The 21,401-nt window shown below is 42.1% G+C and overlaps 1 protein-coding gene across 5 annotated transcripts in view; it reads right to left on the bottom strand.

The window, feature by feature from the left end:
* The window catches only part of NAXD (NAD(P)HX dehydratase), an 86,147-nt gene that overhangs the window by 51,322 nt on the left and 13,424 nt on the right, over positions 1-21,401 (bottom strand). For 2 of the 5 annotated variants that reach the window (XM_061996654.1, XM_061996680.1), the window contains exon 1: positions 168-291. Coding sequence is in view for 3 of the 5 variants with exons in the window: in XM_061996680.1 (XP_061852664.1) it covers positions 168-222 (55 nt within the window). In the remaining 2 variants the exon portion in view is untranslated. The other 3 variants (XM_061996671.1, XM_061996646.1, XM_061996662.1) reach the window with 3 other exon arrangements.

Here is a 21,401-nt window from a genome sequence, read left to right as displayed (position 1 = left end):
AGAGGTTTATACCTTCATCGCACCGCAGCCAGAGGGCCGCAGCCAAGGCCAACGCGGCCAGGGCTCCGGTGGCGACGGTGCCCCGTCCCCACATCCTCCCGGGGGAGAAGACAGGGGCTGCGGCCGAGCCAGACCCCGCGGCGCGCTGTTCCACGCTCTTCTCTTACCTAGCCACAGCGCGGGGCTCCCGACACCCCTCGACAAGCGGCGCACCCAATTCATCGGCGCGGCTTCCGGCTCCGCGCCGGGCCGGGCCGGGCCTACGCGGGGTACGCCCGCCCGGCACCGTTCCGCACCTCCCCGCGGTGCGCCGCGGCCGCCCCGCCACCCCCCGGCGGCAGCCAATGGCGGCGCGGCGCCCGCGCGGGCGGGCCGCGGCCGCGCTGAGGTGAGGTGCCGGTTGTCCTCGGAGCCGGGCGAGGCTACTGCGGCCTTTGGTGGCGGCGGCGTTGGGCCTGGCGCCCGCGGGCCTCCTGCGGTCCTCGGGCGGCGGGGCGAGTAGCGGGGACGGGCGCGCAAGGTGCGCCCCTGTGAGCAGCGCGGGCCGGGCGGCTGCGTGGCAGGACCCGGCGCGGGAGGGGAGAAGAGAGGGAGCGCCCAGCACGGCCTGGTCGGCACAGCGTTTCAGGGTTGCCTGCCCGGCCCTTTGGCTTTTTTTCTTTTCCTTTTCTTTCTTCTTCTTCTTTTTTTTTCCTTCTTTTTTTTTTTTTTTTTTTTTTTTTTATTGGCAGCAATTAAAACCAGCTTGGAATTGCCGTTTATCCCTCCCGGCATTTAAAAAAGCTCTTCACATCCCTCTCCTCGCCAGGTGCTCCTGAGCAAACCCCTCATTTACGAGTGCAATTAATTTCTAAGCTGCTATTTCTAGCTCAGAAACATCGTTTTGGAGCAGTATTCCTGTAATATTTTCTTTAAAACACACCATAGATGGTGGGAATACCGGCTGATGTTCGCCTCTAGTCCTATGGCACCAGCTTAATCTGGGCAATAAATCAAAGTACAGCATTGCCCAGGAAAAAAAACTAATGTGATTATATGCATGAGAAATTTGAAACATTAAAGCTCAAACCAGCTGTAATTTCTGCTCTAGACTCCCGGGCATTTCAAGCAAGAGAGTTTTTACTAATTCATAAAAGCTTCTCACCTAACTGCAGCAGTAAAACATCAGTGTTTCAATCACAGTATTTTGAAGGGGTGAGGACAGACAACATTTTCCTTTGCTGTTTTGTGTTAGATGTAAGCTGTGGTCAAACAGACCAGCTTCTTTTACCAGGATCAAACCCAAGCAGAAGAGATCTGTGCCCTTCAGAAGGACCCAATAAAACAGCTGTGCTGTCTGCAAACTGGCAGACAGACAACCTGAGTGTTTAGTAACCCAGATTGAACAGTAACCCAGGTACCAGTGCAGGAACTTGGATCCCTGACAAGTTCACTGTCAGGTATTGTTTACTGAAATGTTTGATAGATCCTGGTATCTGGTACAATTCTAAAGGCAATACCAGGTCAGTAACATTTGCCCTATATTCAGCCAGCACAAGTATTGCCTTTACCTGATTATCTGTGTGGCAACCCGAAAGGTAGGTTCAACAGCCAATCATGTTTAGTCTTTACATGAGTTTTAACCCAGACAAAAGTGTTTATCAGATTGTTGAACGTCATGAACCCCCAGATCCCTTTCCCCTACACTACTCTCTGTTCATTCCCCAACCTGTACTGGTACCTGGGGTTATTCTTTCCCAGATGCAAGACTCTACACTTGCCCTTGTTGAATTTCGTTAGATTTCTCCTCACCCAACCCTCCAGCCTGTCCAGGTCTTGTTGAATGGCAGCACAGCCTTCTGGTGTGTCAGCCGCTCTCCTCAGTTTAGTATCCTCAGCAAACTTGCTGACAGTGCCCTCTGTTCCCAGAGTTCCCTTCCAGCCTCATTGCTTCTGGCTCTATTACTGGGCCCTACTTCTTTCTCAGCGCCTTGCCTCTCTTTCCCTAGGTTTCGTTCTCAGACTTCATTTCCAGCATTTTAACCCTTTTCTAGCTGCACTGTCAGCACAAAATAACGTCCTTCTCAGTGGAATAATTACTGCAACCTCTTCGTCCCTTGCTACACAAAGAAAGGCTGGCCCTCCATGGCCCTTTGAGAATGCCTTACTCCCATCAATGTAGGCAGGAGCTTGGAGGTTTGACTTAGTAGTAGATGGCAGCAGTCGCTGACAGCTGATGCTTGCTGGGAACAGAACATATATACCTAGATAGGATGAGGTATGGACTGTGAGCTAGATATCCCTAGGCAGAGACCCCAAAATAACGATCACTGGACCATTTTGTGGTTTCTTCTGCAGGTTCCTGGTGAATCTTTGTTCACATCATTTTTGCTTTTTGCTTCTCTGGTCACTTGGTAGTCTCTCAGCATTTGAGTCCTTGCCATCCATTTGGTAGCTGTTGTGCAACTTTGCCTACCCAAGCCATTCTAAGGTGAGCGTGGACAGCAGGTGGCAACAGCAGAGCTTGCAGAAAATGCAACACCCTTTGGTTACATTCTCTCCATTCAAATAATTGTCAGCCTCTACTGGAATCACCATTTAATATCATAAATATTGTAAACATATCTATGTTAACAACTGCAACAGTAAGTTTATGCAAGTGGAGTGGGAGAATGGAAGAACCTAGAAGTAGTCAGTATCTTTAATTGAAACTGCCCATAAAACAGGACCAAAGATCTCTTTGTTTTTGAAATGAGAATCCAGAAACAGTTTTCATTGTGAAAAAGATGAAAAAGTGGAAAGTCTTAACTTCATTTGAATGTTTACTTAGCTGAACTGTAGGAATTAGAATTGATAGCAGTAATAGAGAAGACATTAATGGTGTATGAGTTAGGATAAAAAGGGGGCCAGCCCTGCAGATTTTCTTAGCAGTGCTATTTACTGCCATTAAAGTGTGTGGCATGAGCATGCTTCACACACCAAATACTATGTAACTCTTAGTATAGGACAAAATGTGATTTTATATGTTGTAAATTTTAGTCTGTTAGTTTTGATATCTCTAGGCTACAAAGAAACTAGAAAGAGACTAAGAACACCTGAAGCTATAATAACTATTCCTGCCACTACGCTTCTGTGCATTTTCGTATTCAAGAGAAAGGATGGCAGCAGGCAATTAACAATAATCCGTTACAAAGGCACATTGACATGCTTTGGTTTGCCTGTAAGGTTTATTAAACAGGCACATCACATAAACTGAGAAAGGGCAAGGATACTGTGAATGAGAAGAAATATCCCCACACCTGATTAAACACTCTGTAATAAGTTAGTCCGTGTATCTTCTGTAACACTTTAGATTTTTACTAGGGCAGTACAGACACTATCAGTTCTAGACATAATCAGTATAATATTTGTAAAGCCCCATGCTCCACTGGATAAGTTTTGTTTTATCCAAAGTAAAGTGTAAGGTTTTTTCTTTTTGCTGAGTATTAATGGTAAACAAAACCCAACCCAGATATCAAGGAAGCAATAAAGAGAACATTTCTGTTTTGTCTTCTCCTTAGAAGAGACAATAAGAATGATCTATGTAGTGCAGTAGGAGCGAAGAGGAGTTTTGGGGGCTCACTCAACTTGTCCAAACAGGTTGCTGATACCTAGTGCAAACAAATGCATGTAAACTTGCTTAAGCATCACCTACAAAGTTGAAACAAATGGTCTGTTTTTCAACAGGGAATAACAATGCTCTAAGAAAGTAAATAGAATGGAGTTACTCAGTTTTCCATAAAACTGTTTTTGCTCTGTCCTTTGGTGACAAACGGTGACATTTGCCAAGTCCATTAATTTACACAATTTAGAACACTGCCTGAAATATACTGCTCATTTGTATCTTTTTTTTTACTGTTCAATAGCTATATGATATTTTAATTGTGTGGTAGCTGAGCCCAGAGGCTTTGCTTAGGTATTGTCTTATCCATTCTACATACACAAAAGTCAACCCCTTGCTCAAAACTCGGCTTTATATGCATTCAAGAGAGACAGGGATAGTCAGAATGATGAACAGATTTGTAAAAGATAAATTTGTTTTACCTTAAACACATAGTATATATTGAACATGACTGCTAGAAGAAGAGTACATGCTATATCCACAAAGGGATTTGAATGCTGAAAGGTTCCTCTTTTGGGTACCTTGCTTCCCCCTTTTTTTTTTCCTAGGATATATTGCTAGTCACCTCACAGATCCAGCATATCAGCTTTAGCAGTTGCGTCCCCATGCTTTTTCTGGAGGCTTTGTAGTTGCTTTTCCCACAGCTCCCCTAGGCCTTGCGTCTATAGTCAGTCTCAGAGTGCTGTAATGCCACAGGTGATGTCTGGGCTTCAGTTGCTTCTGGAGTTGTGCATAATTTTGTTACCCAAAGGAAAAAGCTGTGATTCTCTTTCCTCCCTGTGAGAGTTGTTCATGTTACATATTCCTGAGGTACTGTATATGGAAAATATACTCTAGCCTTTGATACGACTGCTCTTCAATATACAGATGTTTTTTTAAACACATGTACTGGAGATGTTTTCATTGCCCTCTACTCAGAAGTCAGTATCTATGCATGTGTATTATTTCTTCTTCTTGTTGCCACAGCTGTATATATGTATGGGCAGCAGCAATTAATTTTCTTCAAGCCAAGGCCAGCTTTACAAGTTTTACTGGTATAATTAATCCCATTGGGGGTGAAGAAGGTCATTTAAAATAAAAGCCAAAATAAGGTAAGAGAGTGGATTTAACTATGTCATTATAAACATGACACATCAGAATAATGATTTTCCTTGCTGTATAGGGATAACTATCCCAGTAGAAAGCATCTTTGCACAAGTGTAACTACAGACATTTTAAGAAGTTGAGATATCAGAGACATTTTATTGCTTTAATTCTATCATGATAATTTAAATGGTACCTATTTTTGACAGACAAGTGTTGCCACTACTGGCAACATTACCAGGCCGCCTGCACAGATCACTCAGCTCACCAACCACTGAGGGGACAAGATCACTACATACACAATATGGATGATGCTTTATTCCAGCCTTGTTGCTTGTGCCATGCGATTTTATCTGCTAACACAAGCACCTCCTTTCACTCTGCCCTGTGCCTGCCTCTTCTGTACTCTCCGCCTCTCGAGAGAGAGATCTTCCAAGCGCCTACAACAGATAAGCCCCAAATAACCTACGTCAGTTTTAAGTTACTTCATTTGGCCAGTGGTTTTCCACAAAGAAGCTTGTTTTTTCATGTCAAATACAAACTTTTCAAACATACATTTCCATTTTCTGTCCTTTATTATTGTTAACATCTACTCCAGAAAGGCATGCCATGTCAATGAATCCTGTTCTCCTAATAGCACATTTTCATGAAGAGCAGTTAATGCAGGAACAGCAAAGATCAGGAAGGGTGTGAATTTTGCATGGGAATGTGGGAAAGAGAGCCTTGACAGATGGCTCTGCAGAACTAGGGTTGCCAAATGTCAAGAAAGAGGAAGCGTGGCCAGGGAGAAAGGGGGGCAGGTAGCCCTTCTGCCCCTGAGCTCCTGCTGTCACCTATAGGTTCTCATTAAAGAGTTCAGGCAGCCCATGCCAGTGTTGCTACCCCATACAGCCTACCCTTCCTACACTCTGCTCTCCTGCCGTCTTCCAGTGTCTCACACCAACACCAAGTCTCATCCACAGATTAAAGTAAGATAAAACTCTCAGTGAGTGGAGAGGTCTCTGCATGCCCATACAGTTAGGGGAACGTCTCACTGCCCTGACAACATCCTGCTGGTGCTCTGCTGCTCCAGAGCCTTTCCTCTCCCTCCTCACCTGCCCACTCTTGGGCCCCTTCCCTTGCTGACCACCCTGCGGATCAGCAGCTGGAGCCAGTTGGATCCAGCCTCCCCTGCCACACACTGAGGCTGTCCACAGTGGCCCTTCTGCTCCTGCTCTCCCTGCACAAGAAGTGGCTGCTGCCTCTGGTAGTAAGGCAGACACAGCCTGCACTTCACCAAAATCTATCCAGGCAGGACCCTGATGGAGGAAAAAGAGAAGATGTGTGCTGCAAAAAACAGACACCTTAGCAAGGACTAATCATGGCAACGCCTGGTATGGTGGTGAGGGGAATGAGCGGCAGATTGATAATGAGCTGGAGTGTCTTGAGCTGCTGAGGCCAAAACTTGGCTAGAGATGCAGAGCTCAAGTGAGGGTGCAATACCATGGTGTATCATCTCCAGCCTGCAGTCTTGGTTGATCTACCATGCTAACCTACCTCTCCAACACCTTGCAGGGGAAGGAGGGCTAAAAGCTCTCTTCAGGTACCCTGACTCTGCAAATAAGGACTCCAGGACATTCCTCTAATTTTCTCCCTTCTATAATTATATACACCTTCAGGCTAGCACCTCTAAACTTTGCATCCCCACTGTCTCCTTCTTTTCTCTTGAGTACTTGTTTGTCCCACTGCAAATCATGCCTTGGCCCCTGCTCTGTTGTTTTCTTTTGCAAAGAGAATCTCAGCACTGTGTTGAACGTGGGGGAACACCTTGCAGTGGAGCAGGCACCACAGCTGGGCACCAAGCCTTGCACACTTTTATCAGATTGCTGTGCATTTCCATATAATATCCTACATGTGCCATAAGCAGGTGAGTAGTTTCCGCAGGTGATGGCAGAGGACCAAAGAATTAGCCCGTAAGCTGCCTTCATCCTAGTTGTCAGCTGGCAAGTTACCTGCTGTAAAAAAGTCTTTTAAGGCACTGCCTTCTAAGTGGCTCTGAAGGCTTCCTCCCGTTATGTGGAAACCAGATTATCTGAACCTATTTGATCCACTCCTAGGGAGTAATAAAATATACATTTTGCTCAGTAAAAACTCCATCTGGTCTCTGAGATATATTGGCATGGTATGCGTCCACTTTCCATTGCTGTTGCTCGCACTCCCCATCCAGCCACTTATCAGTTCTTCTGTCACAAGAAGCAGAAAGATTTCCCTTTCACAGACAAAAAGTCATCTCCCTGAGGCCTCTAGTAACTGTTCCTGCCTCTGTTCTGGCAACTGAAGCGGCACATTTTAAGGTTGTAACAGCCTAAAAAGGATTTAATAGGCTACCACTTCTGCTCAGGCATTCGGAACTGTCTCTCTCTACAAAGAAGCTGTGTAAGGGGGAAAGAAAGCATTGGGAATTAAAAATTAATCACTCTTGTTTTTTCTGGAAGAGCGTTTATAATGCTTCAGAGCAGATAGGAGTTTGGTGGTTAGGAAAGTCAGCAAACTGAATGCCGTTCTTTTGAGATAAAATTTGATGCCTTCCATTTGCAGCTGTGCACACAAAGTCTTAATCCACCCGGTATTTATCAAGTTCAAAAGCACTTTTATCAAATTCACCATGGAAAAAGAATTGCCACGGATTTTTGGCTTAACTATCATTCAGATACCTGTGGTTCAAGGCTGACATCTCAAGTCTTTCCTTTCTCAAAGTGGGGGATCTACTTCCTTTCCTCTTAGGCTAGTTTATTAAAGCTGATTACCTGTTACAATTCATCGTGATTACCCAAGTGACTTAGCCACTTTTCAAAAGCATTGCATTATTTCAAGGCAAAAACATTACTGAGTCATATCACGATAGTAAATATTTGACAGGAAAAAATACTGTTCCTCAAGTCTAATAGATACTTGAGGTTGTTAGTTCTTCTGTCTGTGTTTCCTCATGTATTTCCTTGACTGTTCAACCCTGGGTTTAGTCCTGTTGAGCCAGAATCCACTAGCACAGCAGTTTTCTTGAGGGCATAAGTCTTCTTAGATTTGTTTACCAGCTGTAAGATTAATCTTAACTACTCTCTAGTGATTTCAGGATATCAAAGATGCAAAAGACACTGATACATTAACCTGCAAACATCTCATGTGTGCAGAACCTGGGCACAGAATTTTTGGTTTTTTTGGACTTGTCAGGTCTCATGTCTATTATAAAAAGGTACTTAGACTATTCAGTCTGAGTAAAAAGACTCAGAATTAAAGGTCAAAGTGACAAAGGACAAAGATGACCTAATTGTGGAGGTGTGTGAGGACTGTTTCAGAGTAGTGGAAAAAGTGGAAATAAAAGAGGTCAAAGAGTTTCAGAAGATGCTTCTGGATGAGTATTTTTGCCAGGTCATGAGCTGTAATGGGAAATATGGAGTGCAATGCAGCTCCAGATTGCAGACATCTAAATTTAGCTATTAAATGTAGGTAACTGCTTGTGAGCCACATTCCTAAACTTCCATTTCAAGCAATGGAGATCAAGTCCTTAGAGTTACTGGGGCCTGGAGAGCTACCAAGTTCATCCTAAATTAGACACTTATCAGGCCAGACAAAGATCCATTCCTGCTGCTGCTAAGATACTTAAACTTCAGGAATTTGGCACATACCCAGATGCCTGGGGTTTTCCGAAGCCAGAGGAACCACACACATATCTCTGGTAACTGTGTTGGTAGGGGGAAATTATGAACCAGTTTGCCCACACAGAAACACACCAGATAGTTGGGACAGCTGAATGCAATGCTTTCTTCAGTGCAAACCTCTTTGAATGTCCCAAAAGCTGCTCATGTACTTGCTTGCTTCATATGGTAGTCATATGAAGGACATAAACGTGGCATGAGTTGTTCCTGGAAAGCCCAAGAATCTCTCTGCAAGGCTCACTATCAGTCTTCTCTGTGAGGTTATGCACAGGAGCTGTAGGACTCAGGGCTCTTTGATAAGATTGGCTAGATATGTCTGTAGTAAACATTGTTACTTGAAAAGACGTGGCATAATGGCCCTGGCACTTTGTATGTATGAAGTGTATATGGAACATACAGGGAAGGCTAAAAAAATGTTTTATAGCTCCAGCACTAACATCTGTATCTCACTCATTTCCAAGAGAAAGGGTGCTTCCTTCACATACTTAACCTCCCTCTTTTATTTTAACCTCTACTTAATCTAAAAGGTAAGTGGTAAACAAACAAACAAAAAGGCCAAAGAGACCTACAATGTATTTTTCTTTCTTTCTTTGCTGAGTTCACTAACAAAGTTACAAATCTTTTTGTTATGTTGCACAAGGATTGTAAGAACTTAACTTCACAGTAGAACATAAGATGAATATGAAGCATTTCTGGAAATACAGTATGTTTGTATAGTTCAATGTAAGAGCTGTGAAATACAATACAAGTACTTAACAGTGGATATTAAGACTAGATACCATTGACTGAAATAAGAAGATATATGCAGAGATAATTGACTTGCACTTCATAAGAAGATTCTTGGTCCTTCACTGCTCATTGCACATTCCATTCACAAGGTATTAATAGTATACATCTGCTTTAAAAGCATCATCAGCTTTGTCTGTGTCACTATTTCTACAAGTTTGTGTCCTTTCTTGCTGTTGTTAGGTTTCTGTTTGCAACTAAAAGCTGTTACTTCCATCTGCTGTGGGCAAAAATCTGCCTCTGAAAGGTTCTCACTGTCCCTTGGCAGCGTGCCACAGACATGTTCTACAAAAACAGTAGCTGTCAGTGCTGGAATTTAGGGACTACAGGATCATCTTCAGTACATAACAGTGTACTTTTACATTAGTTATTATTAGGTCCCTTCATGAGATCGGTGTTCTGGGCCTGGACTTCTGAGCCTCTTACATTCCCCAAATGGGCAAAGGGACTGATGTACAGCCCATTGTCCATGCAAACACAGGCAGCCTGGCAAGTTGCAGTGCTATGAATCTTTTCTTTCCCTTCCTCACTTTTAAGCAAGAGAGCTTGAAAGAGAAGTGATTCTCATAACCCATATGTACCACTATGCTCTGCTATCTACCCAACAAAAGATTTTGTTTTTCATATACCCTTTGTAATCATTATAGACAGCATGATTCTTCCAACTGTCAAGCAGAGTTATAAACTGAGTATCATCTTTAGATCGAAATTTGTCTTTTAGTTTCTTGCATCCAAACTATGCTTAAATCCTGCAGGTGATTTTTTGCCTACTTTTCTGAAGGAGTCATCCTCCCTGTCTCAAACACCAAAAAGTTTAGCAAATACCAGCACTGCAAATATCAGAAGAACAGTGAGAACTTCTATTTTTTTTGTCAGAATCCTTGCCTGTATTTCCTGTCACACTTGGAAGCACTACTCACTGATCAAGGCTGCAAGGCACTAGGAATTGTGTAAAGAAGACAGGGTCCCAGTAAACCTTACAATTCAAGTATACGAGACAACATTTGGGTAGATACAAACAAGCAGACACAAAAACGCAGAGAGAACTGAGAAGTCATTATTGGTCAGCATGGGGGTGACAGTACTTCCAGAACACCTGCAGCATTAGGAAAAGATTTTTTCTGGAAAGCTTTGAAAAGCACAATGCATTCACTGCATAAATATATGGGTATTCTCCCATGTGTGATGGTTGCAGGAGAGGAAGTGCCAAAGGGATACATTGGGAAATGCAACAGATTGATGACTGGAATCAGCATCTTTATAGAGATTGATGGATAACAGTGTAGTGCAAGTATGCTAGTAAAGTCCTTGACAATGAAGACAAGGATATATTTGATGAGGGATCAAAAAGCGCAGAGAATAAATGTGGAGTTCAAGGACAAACTGATGGAGAGGGATAACAGAAATTAACAGGCGACAGGAACCGTTACGTACGGTGGTAAAGGTACAGCCTTTAGTCCAGCAAGTCCCTAAGCTGCTAACTATGGGAAGAGGGAAAGGAACCCTCTAAATTTCTAGTTTTCTGTCCATGCTCTGAGCATCTCTGGGATTCCACAGGTCATTTCAAGGAGCATAAGACAAGGCAAACATAAAGGAGAAGCCTTCTGCAAGTAGGGTTAGGCATTTGCACTGGAAACTTTGCACTGAAAAGTAATGGTCTGTATATTATTTTCCCTAAATACACCTACTGATCAAAAGTAGGGTATAAGTTCAGATGCCATGTTTCTGTTACCTGTACAAATGGAAGAATGAAGGACGTATATAGGATGTTGCAGTCAGCACCAGAAACTTATTACAGTTCCAAATTTCTTATCTGCATTTAGCTAGAGAAAAAGGACAACATTTGACTAAGATACTGGTACTCAAATCCAATTCATGCAGAATCCACGTTAGATTATTTGCAGGACGCAAGTTTGTTCAGTTTTCCCTCCAGCTGCTCACCTTTTTCTCTACAGCCCATTACCCCTGGAACACTTCTGCTTTCAGAGTTGCTCACCTTGTCTCAGCCTTTATCTCCTCCTAATATAAAATAAAAGAAGCTTTGAACCAAACTTCACTCTTACAGTGAAATTCTTTTCACCTAATTCTTGTAATTTAAAAGTTAGCCTAGTCGTCTAAAAGTCAATCTACTGGTTCAGTTCTTGAAAGAGGGGTTCATTTCATTCCTTAAAAATAAGAATATACTAACATTTGCAAAGATATTTGAAGTCCATGAAAGTAGGGCTTCCATTTTTCTTTGCCTTGATATCAAAACTGTGTTGCAGATGCATTCAAAGTTAAATCCAGTATTAATAGTCACTGATTGCTTACACCAGGGGACCTGTTGCCTCCCCTTTTTCATGTATCTCGGTTTTCTTTAGATGGAAAGGAGACTCAGGGAAGTAATAGGAACAACAACATCTGACTTCCCACATTGTATGGAGTCAGGGTTGAGTCAGACTGAGTATCTGAACCTCAATGCTCTTTGATCTATGTCATATTATACCAAATAATCTCTATATTTGTATTGTAAAAGTGATATCATTTTTGTTTTTAGCTGTCAGATATTTTATGCAAATCCCTAACTACTTTACAAAGCAGGTCACAAAATCTAAGAAGGGCAAGAGGTTAATAGGAGTCTATTCAGAGGCCTTTGGCAGCCACTTCTGTCTCTTTCCCGTAATTTTTATACTAATCTCTTGAAATATTATGATGTCATTTTCATATGTGTTTTCCACATTTGTTGCTTAAGATTATTTATATGTTATTACTGAACTTTTTTTGTGTGTGTGATTGTTCTTCCCATTTTTAAAGTATTCATTAACACCTTTGTTAAAGAAAAAAAGAAGCATTTGCAATAATTTGTAGACATGGCAAACTTCAAAAAAGCTGCTCAGTTTTCTGAGCTCTCAGTTTTAATCTGTATGTCCCTTTAATGTCAGCTGAACACTTAATACTGATGAGAAGACAGCTGGTTGCTCAGACATAGAGGTACAACATCTGCTGGCTGCTCTATAAGCACGACACTTGGAAAAGCTTCCACTCACTGTGCACCTGACTTTTTTGAAAATGGTCCAGTTTTTGTGTTTGTGAACTGATTTGGTGCCTTTATTCATCATAGAGCAAGTCTCCTCATTCCTTCTTTATCCATCCTTGAATGTACACCACACCATCATATAATAAAAGGTTGAATTGGAAGGATAGCACTTGGCTTTTGCCTTTTGCTTTTACACAGTTCTTCCAATATTTCCTTTAGTCAAAATAAAAAGAAATTATTTTTGGAGTGACTACAAGTCTGTGTGACTCTTTGTCTCACTTGCCACAGGTGACAGCAGTGAGAAAATGGAACGCCCAAATGCTCACAAGCTTTGAGCTAGGGGCAAGGGGCTGCTAGAGACGCTGCACAAGGGTGAAGAGTCTCTTGTCCTGCAGCAGCTGAACTGTGAGGACTCATTTCTTCCAAGAAGAGATATCTAAGTCTCATGACTCATAAATGTAGCTGAGAGATGAATTAAAACAGCAGTGTTGGAATCCACTTGCAGAAAAGAAATTTAAAGAGCTTCTGGGTCTAGCTTGGTGAACGTCCACCAAGGAGAAGCCTTTATGAAGCTGTAACTATACTCAAAAATCCTTCTCATGCTGCTGAAAGCTTTCAGCAGAATACCACAAGATGGTCTGCAAGTATTGAAGATCATGTACAGATGGTGGCTTTCTGATTCTCAAAATGCTTTCTTCCCAACACACAACACAGGCACGTCAATCTACGTTTGTGTGAATATGCTCATACAGTTTGCTGAAAATATCCTTTACATTAAAAGTACAAATGGGGAATACAAGGGTAAGAGGGGATGCATTTCATTGCCTCTTTCCACTTTGCCTTATGCATTTTCTCAGGGCAAGACCTGCACAGATACATCCACCTGTATAACTTTGACTGTGCAAACTGATTGCCAGGGTGCGGTAGGAAGGTGTTGATGTGTTCAAAGTTAAGATTAAGCCAAAAGACTTGAAGAACCAAAGCTGGAGCACACCTTCCTGGGCAGCTGGAGCATACCCTCATCCAAAGTTCCTATAGCCATGTTTGCTGGCACACCACTTGACTCTCTTGGACATGCTTACTAGCTACAGATAGTATGAATGCATCTACACGTGTTCTGGATCGAAGTTAGCTCCCTGCAATGAGGGTGAGGGGAGCTTACTGGGACAGATGTTATGGTGATGTTATTCAGTGTCCAGCACAGCCAGGGCTGTGGGTCTTGGCCAGAACCTGTAGGTACTACTTCTACAGAAATATTTTTTGCCTTCTTTGTAAAGGTATGAGAGAATTTGTTGCTTTTTAAGAAAAAAGGGGAAATTATTATTTAGGATTTCAAGTATTTCTACAAGGTCCTTTTTTGCTCTTCTCTTTTTGGATTCTGCATTTTTACCCATTGCTGAACTGTGTTCACTGGATCGCTTCTTACTCTCTCTCCAAGCAGAATTTGTGAGCTGTGAGAAGTGTCGGCCTTTTAAGGTCTCTGACTCACCTGCACTGGACCAAATAGCTATGGTGATTGAGACTATAAGCATTTCAACATCTGCCTTCAAGAACTAAATTCCTTCCTTTGCCAGGGAGAAAAGATTTTCTTATTTTGGCTGGGCTGTGGTCATCCATAGGCCAGGGAAGGAAACCCTCTTCATCCACTTTTTAGCTACAATAAACTCTGAACCAGAACACATAAACTCTGTGTTTGATGGCACTCGTACTGTTCTGAGAATATGTGGATAGACTAGAAATTTTTTTCATGACTATAGCTGCTTTGTCAGGTCCCTTCTACACAAAAGCCTTTTGAGGAAATAGGGACACACTGATCTCCATTTGGGATTGTAGACAGAATCAGATTTCAGCTTACACCACATGCTATGACAACACTAGTGTGTATTTGCTTATACACATGTCCAAAGCCTTTTGGTGGGTGGATTCTCTATGAAGGTTGAAAGGTAGAACTTACTTGCTTTAATTTGAGTGTCTGAAGGTAAAACATTTAACCACAGATTGTCATCACATTCTCTTTTTATAATCAATGACCAGGGAAATGTACCATGAAAGATGGCATGTGGCATCCTAAAATGAATGTCCATGAAAAGTCAGGCAACTAAGAGAGAAAATTCCTCTGTTTCCTTCCATTTTCCTTAAAGAGAACACAGGGTACTAGCTCTGACTACTGTGGGTAACTTTCAGGCTCCCACAGATCAGTGGTAATAATTCAGTGTTCACTGAACTTGGACATGCCTCTTCAGATAACAAAGCAGAACACAACTATCAAGGCATATGAGTAAGTGACAGAAGGACTTGAGATAAGAGACACAGTGGCCATCAGGATTCAATGCCTCTCCTCCAGGAGTGATAAAGAATGGAACAGCTGACTTGTTAATAAATATCTACAAGTGATCATCACACATTTATTATGCCACACTGAGATGAAACTCTAACCCTGACTCTAACCCTAGCCCTAGGAATACCAGTTAAGTTATAGATATTTTATTTTTGCGTTATCCTAACTGAACTCACTCTACAGAAATTCGAGAGAAATATTAACCTGTGATCTTAGCCTCACTGCCAAGAATAGTAATGAGCCAACACATTGAGAATGATACAATACTGAGATGCTTACCATTTCAGAGCAAAATTTCAGCTTTTATGAGGATAAATTCTGACTATTTTTGTGTCTCTTTTGGTAGCAAATTAATAAAGGAAGGGAGAAGGAAAACCAGTCAAATAATTTACTGGCTGAACTCTCATACAACAGGCTGTAAAAGAAACTTGAAAACCGCAGGGTTGTAAGAGCTGTTCTATCACTAATCAAAACCTGCAAGAGAAAGGAAGCAAAGGATAATAACATCAGCCTGAAATGAGGTTAGATACTAAGAGTCTGAGTGACCAGTGCATGGAAAAGTTTCTTGTGTACTGTCATCAGCCAAAGTTAAAAAGAGAATTAGCCAATTATCATAAAATGTGTGTATAATTAATTAGCAAAATGTTACAGACCTGAAATATTATTTCAAGTTGGAGATTAGCACTCACTTTCCTCATGTGTCATTTTACTCAGCTATGTTGCAAAACTTTCCTCCAGTACTACTTTGTTCATGTACCTGAGGGAGTGCAGAAGGATCCAGTTTCTTCATCCAAATCCTTGGAATACATCCATTTGCCAAGTTTCAGGTTCTGCATTTTTTGGTGTCCATGGAGTAGGATGGGAGGGCAGCTGGTCACAGTTGCTCATGCTTTATGCTTCTTGACATATTAGACCCTGGAAAAAAGCCATGAGCGTGCCATCATGAGTATATTGGCTTGAACGTTTGGCTGGTGGCGTGCAAAATAGAAACCTCAGTGTCCTACTTGAGCATGCAAAACATCGACTCAAAGTATGGCAATACCAAGATGGAGGGAGAAGAAAGCAACCCATAAGGCAACAACATCCTGGAACAATGGTAAAAATCTCCCTCCAGACTTCAAAGTTTCTCTAGATTTTTGCCTAGGTTTTCCACCTGGTTATTTTGTGAGAGTTGGTGGTAACAAGAGCTCAGCAGAGCCATGGCAGACGATCTTATTCACTGAACAGTTGCACTGACCAGGTGGCCCTCTGAGGTTGATTGGGGACACAGGCGGTTCTTTTTACACTTTCTAGGAAGCGTCCGGATGCAATTAAGTGAGCCAGGAAAAAGAAATCTGTTCTTCATTCTTTGGAAAACTGAGGTAGCACAGGAAAAATGCTTGGGGTTTTCCAGAACATGCTCCTAAAATGGTTTGGCAAAGAAGTGTGTTAGATCATAAAAACACAGTGTCACATTTTTTTAAGGGATAGGGAGAGGAGGGAACTCCCACAATGTAGAAACAACCCAAGGTCATTTTTTCCTGCCTTCTATGCCTTGTGGCACTATGAAGGTATCATAAAATGGGAGTTGCAGACTCTGTCATTAGTAATCTTTCCGTACCCTGTGGAGTTGGTTTCATTTACCTGCCTTCTGTCTCCAAACTGGCTACTAGTATTCAGTGGAGAAGGTCTTGTGTGCAGGCCAGCTTGTGGTAGAAATAATTCCTTGCTTATAAGGATGAGAGCAACAGATCTAACTTGGTTTGACACTTTCTTAACCTCATTTAAGCCCTGTTAAAGACAAGGTCTTCATCTTATCTGTTCGTTTTGCACACTCCTGTTCTTCACCACTTGGAAACATATTGGCTTTCTAGAGGAGAATTGCTTCTATAGCTGAAGGAAAGGTGGCTAACCAACTAATCTCCTCTAGAACCACATTCAGCATCACTAACACACACATTAAAGCCTGTGAAATACATGCAGTGTAAAATATATGGAATATGATTGTCATTTGCTTGTTTCCAGTGCTTCTTAGATTGTCAAATAAATTGTTGAAGATTAGGGCCTCATTATTATCTCTATTGAAGGCATGAACTGAGGGATAGAATAGTGAAGGAATATGAACAATAACAAAGAAGAAATTCACTCCCAAGGTTTTGGCCAGTATGGCAAATTCCCAATGAGTTAATGAAGCCTTTGCAACAAACCTTTTTCTTGTAATGCTTTCAGCTCAGAATGTGAACCGAATGAATCAAAATTAGAAGTGTTCAGCAGAGCAAAAAAGACTGCAGAGGACTGCTCCCATGAAAATTAATAGAGATGTTCTGGAACCCCAGCTCAGACGCATGAATGGGTCTGCAACCTCAAACCATCAAAAATTTGTTATGTCTGTAGCTTTGGGGGATTTATCAAACTGTTTGAAAGACTGGAGACAATAGGAGAAAAGGAAAAAAAAAAAGAAATTAAGTATGTTCATTACTTCATTTTCCCTTCAGAAACTGGCACGTATGATTTGGCTGAACAGACATGGAACAGTTTCTTTCAATCAGTGCAAATCATAATGCATTTTGCCCTGCTGCTGTTCTCCTTCCGTGCCTCAGATTGCATAGGGTTTGATTAATGTACATGCTCGTACTGGGTCATTTTTTCTTTTATGGCCCCACTCATAATTATATAAAAACACAGTATCTACCCTGGATCAGAACTCCCATGTTGGAGAAAACACATATACACACATTGTTTTTTCCCCCACAGAATTTTTGTTCTACACTTTTAAAGGAAAATAACTTTCAAGCTCACTGTTTCTGCTCTTTCATGAGAATATAGTATTGGTCTAGGAAAAGAGCAAACCTTGAAAAGAATAATCAGCCAGAGTGTCTTACTGATCAGACAGCTACAGGCTTGGCCTCATGGGATGCACTTTAGTAAGAGTTTCAGCAACTATCAATTGAAGGCACCAACTATCAAGACCAACTATCAAAACCTTATCAAGACCATTTGCTTTAGGGATCTAGTTTTAGCTATCCAAGTAAAACCAGTTACTCATAATGTTCTGTATTTTTATGATTGGACTGTATGCATTTAACTGGTAAGCAAAATGAAAACCAATGGAAATTTATGGTGTTAATATATATGCCACTGCTAAAAGACTCAACCTGCCCCCAGGCTGAAAAAAAAGTTTGATGATCCCATCTCAATATCGATAAAAGTAAATTTTTGTTTGTTTTTTTTTTACTTTCCCAAAAACTCATGCAAATTCTAATTTCACTGAGACCTCAGAGTTTCAGAGTTGGTTTAATTCTCATATAGAATTAACTCTATAGGCTTCAAAGTGCCCCATATAAAAGTGGTTTCATTTTCAGAAGACTTTACTAATAATTTCCATTCGTGTGCAAGAGTTGTTGTTGCATTGAAACTGTTTGGGTTGTATTAATATTTACACTAATGCAAATGGTGTCAGATCCAGTTCTGCTCTCATGCCCAGGGCTGGCAGAAGGAAGCTGCTCCACGGAGCCCTGTAGCAGCTGTGGATTTGTTTTAATCACCATGAGCAACCATCGAAATACATTCAAGAATCCATATATTATTATTAAGCTTAATTAAAAATGGGTGAGAAAACCCCAAACCACATTTCTGCACTGCAGACTGCATCAAAGGAAATCCTCAGGGTTGTTTTGCCCCCAGTTGCTTTTTCTTTGCTTGGACATCTACACAAGGTATGTATGCAGATTTGGATTAAGACACTAGGCAATTTAGATCACCAAGTTGTTTGTAAACTTTCTTACCATACAAATGGCTGTATTTTTTTCATGCTGCCAGAGTACTTAGTTCAGTCAGAAGGAAATTTCTGAGGTAGGTGTGGAAACATAATGTATAGACTTTTTTTTTACTATATATATACTGACATTGCATCACAACTTGGAAAGCAGGGAATATAGAGATGAAAAACTTGGAAGATGACTTGTCAACTTTTGCTCCAAGTAGCTTAGCCCATTATACCCCTGCTCATTTCTGCAGGCTGTGCACAGTAAGAAGAGGCGAATTCCTCTTCCCAAACCACAGAAACACCCCCAGATAACTCCCTGCAAGGTTCTAACCCCTGTGATTCCTGCGGCTGAAGCAGTACCTATCCACGAACACACAGCTCTGCAGCCTTCCACCAACACACAGCTCTGCAGCCTTCAGGACACGTGCTGCTCTGACTGGATTTTCTGTGCTGCTCTGAACACTTTGCATGGCTCCAGCACTAGCGAAGGGCTCCAGTGCACTTGGAAACTACCAGCAGAGAACTTCCTCTGCATAAAGGGGCTTTTCATTGGCATCAGGCATGTTTTACTGTGATGCCCTTCTGTGGCATACTGGTGCCAGGGCAAAAGTGCAGACTGGAGGTCTGTGTCCATTCTCTAGGCAGCTCCAGGACTGAAGGGCACTGGCAGCCAGCACATAGAGCCCCTGCACCAAGATCTTTACCTGCTGTTGAAGAGGAACAGCAGAGTTTTTTGTAGGTGTTGTAAGCACGGGAGGAAAAAATATCCTCAATGCAGCCAGGTGGTAACACATCTGAAAATTATGCAGCAAGTAACAACACAAGTGACAGCTAATGCAGACTTTGTTCAAAAGAGGCTTCAGAAAAAGTACATGCCTAGGAGGGAGTAGAGGGATATACTGTCTGTGAGAGTGGAAGCAAAGAATACAAACTGCACTTTAGAATATGTTACTTGTTGTCATGTCTTTAAGGGATGCTGTCAGTCTGTTATGCTTATCAGAAACAAATGGCAAAGAAGTTTCCCAGGAAAGTGAGCGTGATCTTAACAGCATCTGACTGCACATGTGAACATTTTCTGAATACAATGACGTTTCAATTGCTGTTTTATATACAGCTTTCTTGGGAAGAGTACTCTGTGACAGTGAATTTAATGTAAAATCAGGACAGAAAAAAATTGATTGAAGGAGGAAAACCTGCTTATTTCTGTGCTGTAAACACAGATGTGGCTGTTTGCATTTGGCTTTAAGCCCATGAGACCTCGCACTCAGCACTTTTCCCCCGGCATCCATTTCTAACTGTGGTGAAGAGGGATCTTGTGCTGGCCAATGAATTCCCAGGCATTGCCAGCCTCTGGGCTGTCATGACAACCATGAGCTATGGCCATGGGCTTTGGACACTCACACACACTGCATGGCATGTACCACATGGCATGTGTGTTTGTGACTAATCCATTACCATCCGGTGACTGTTGCCTTCTGCCAATGCTCCTTCCAGTTCAGAGATCATGGGAAGTCATTTCCACTGGGCTGTTTATTTGTATTGCTGACTTAATGGCACTTTTCTGACTAACAGTACCAGATTATTCCAGGAAATAATGTATCAATTGACCATTTTATCAATGGTCTAAAAAATAGTACACCCTCTTTTGTCTCTTTCAATTTAGAGGTGGCCTCTAAGCCGTTTATTTCCTAGATTCAGGATCATTCTTGATTACTGCAGTGGTAGTCTACAGGCTGTGACAGGGAACGTGAACAGTAATATCCCAAGCATGTCAGTGTCTCTGTGCAGTGTGACTGCAATACAAATGATTTTTGTACTCATGCTATGAGTATTCAGGGGAAGAGACTCTCCATCTCCACCACAGCACCTTCACAGCTCTTATCAGTGAAGCTTTTCCAGAGGGTGAACTGCCTAGGTAATCTCTGCCGTTGGAATCATTAGTCCTTGTCCAGAATTTCTTGCTGTGATAAGCTTTCAGTTTAATTTCTGGATCGGATCATTGATATTCAGAGCAGTGATAGCAGGGCTGTATCCAAAATGGGTAAGTGCAAGTCCTTACTCTACACAGTATTACTGCAGTTTTATAATGCTGTTGTTTCCTGAATAGGAGGGAGAGGGCTTGAAAGTGCAGTAGTCCTCCACTGGCACACTGGGGATGTGTTCAAGGAAAAACATACAGTCACTGCTCCCCCAGTCTGCATCTCGGCATCACAGAGATCAGCACTGAACTGCACCAGGGCCACCACTAGCCAGGCCCAGCACTCCCCGGTATGAGTTCCTCTGCCTCACAGAGGGAGGGGAGCCCCCGACAACAGAGTCTGGGCCGCTCTAGGTCTCTGTCTCCAGGAGCAAGGCTGTTGAAAAGGCAATTGCTGATCATCAGGTCCTTGGTTTGCCTGCTTCTCAGGACATAAGATTGTTGATCGATCACTGAAGAAAAGCTTTCTTATTGCAGCCATGTGACTGTCATGTATTTGAGCTTTCAGGTTAAGGATTTAGAGAGCAAAGAGTACTGAGGAAATACTTGGTGACACTCAGTCTCTGGGGCTTTCAAAGCCAAGGGGCTTCCCTGACTTTTTGAAGCTAGTTCATTCTGGTAAACAGCAAAAACTGTGTGTCAGTATTTACTAGAATTTGTCCCTGATACGCTTCCCCATGAGGTGAGACTGGCACCTCTGCAAAGCCATGCAGGGGAGGCCTGCTCCGAAGGCTGAGCAGTTCCATGAGGGGCTGGAATCCTTCACAAAATGACAGTAGCTCTGGCGAAGGTACTGCTATCTTTAGTGTTGCACAGACGACTTAAATGTAATGGGCTTGCAACTTAAAACACTAGAAGCAGGTTTTCTGCTAGTTATTATTTCCACAGCGACTTAATTTCCATGTGAAGCACATGTTTTGACCTTTCTACTTCATAGTAATGTCCATCTTTCTTCTTGGGTCATGGCTTCCCTTAGCTGTACGATTTTAGCTAGCAGTCACCTTGGTTTTCTAAAGAAAGATCTGAACTTTGACATTGGCAGTCGGGATGATCTGTCTCATTTTTTCTCATTCACTTTCCCATTAATTCAACAGTCCAAGCACATGGACTTGTGGGCACAGTA

The sequence above is a fragment of the Colius striatus genome, chromosome 1 (assembly GCF_028858725.1).
Source record: "Colius striatus isolate bColStr4 chromosome 1, bColStr4.1.hap1, whole genome shotgun sequence".
NCBI lineage: Eukaryota > Metazoa > Chordata > Aves > Coliiformes > Coliidae > Colius > Colius striatus.
Note: the sequence above shows the minus strand (reverse complement) of the source record. Positions and strands in the feature narration are given on the sequence as shown.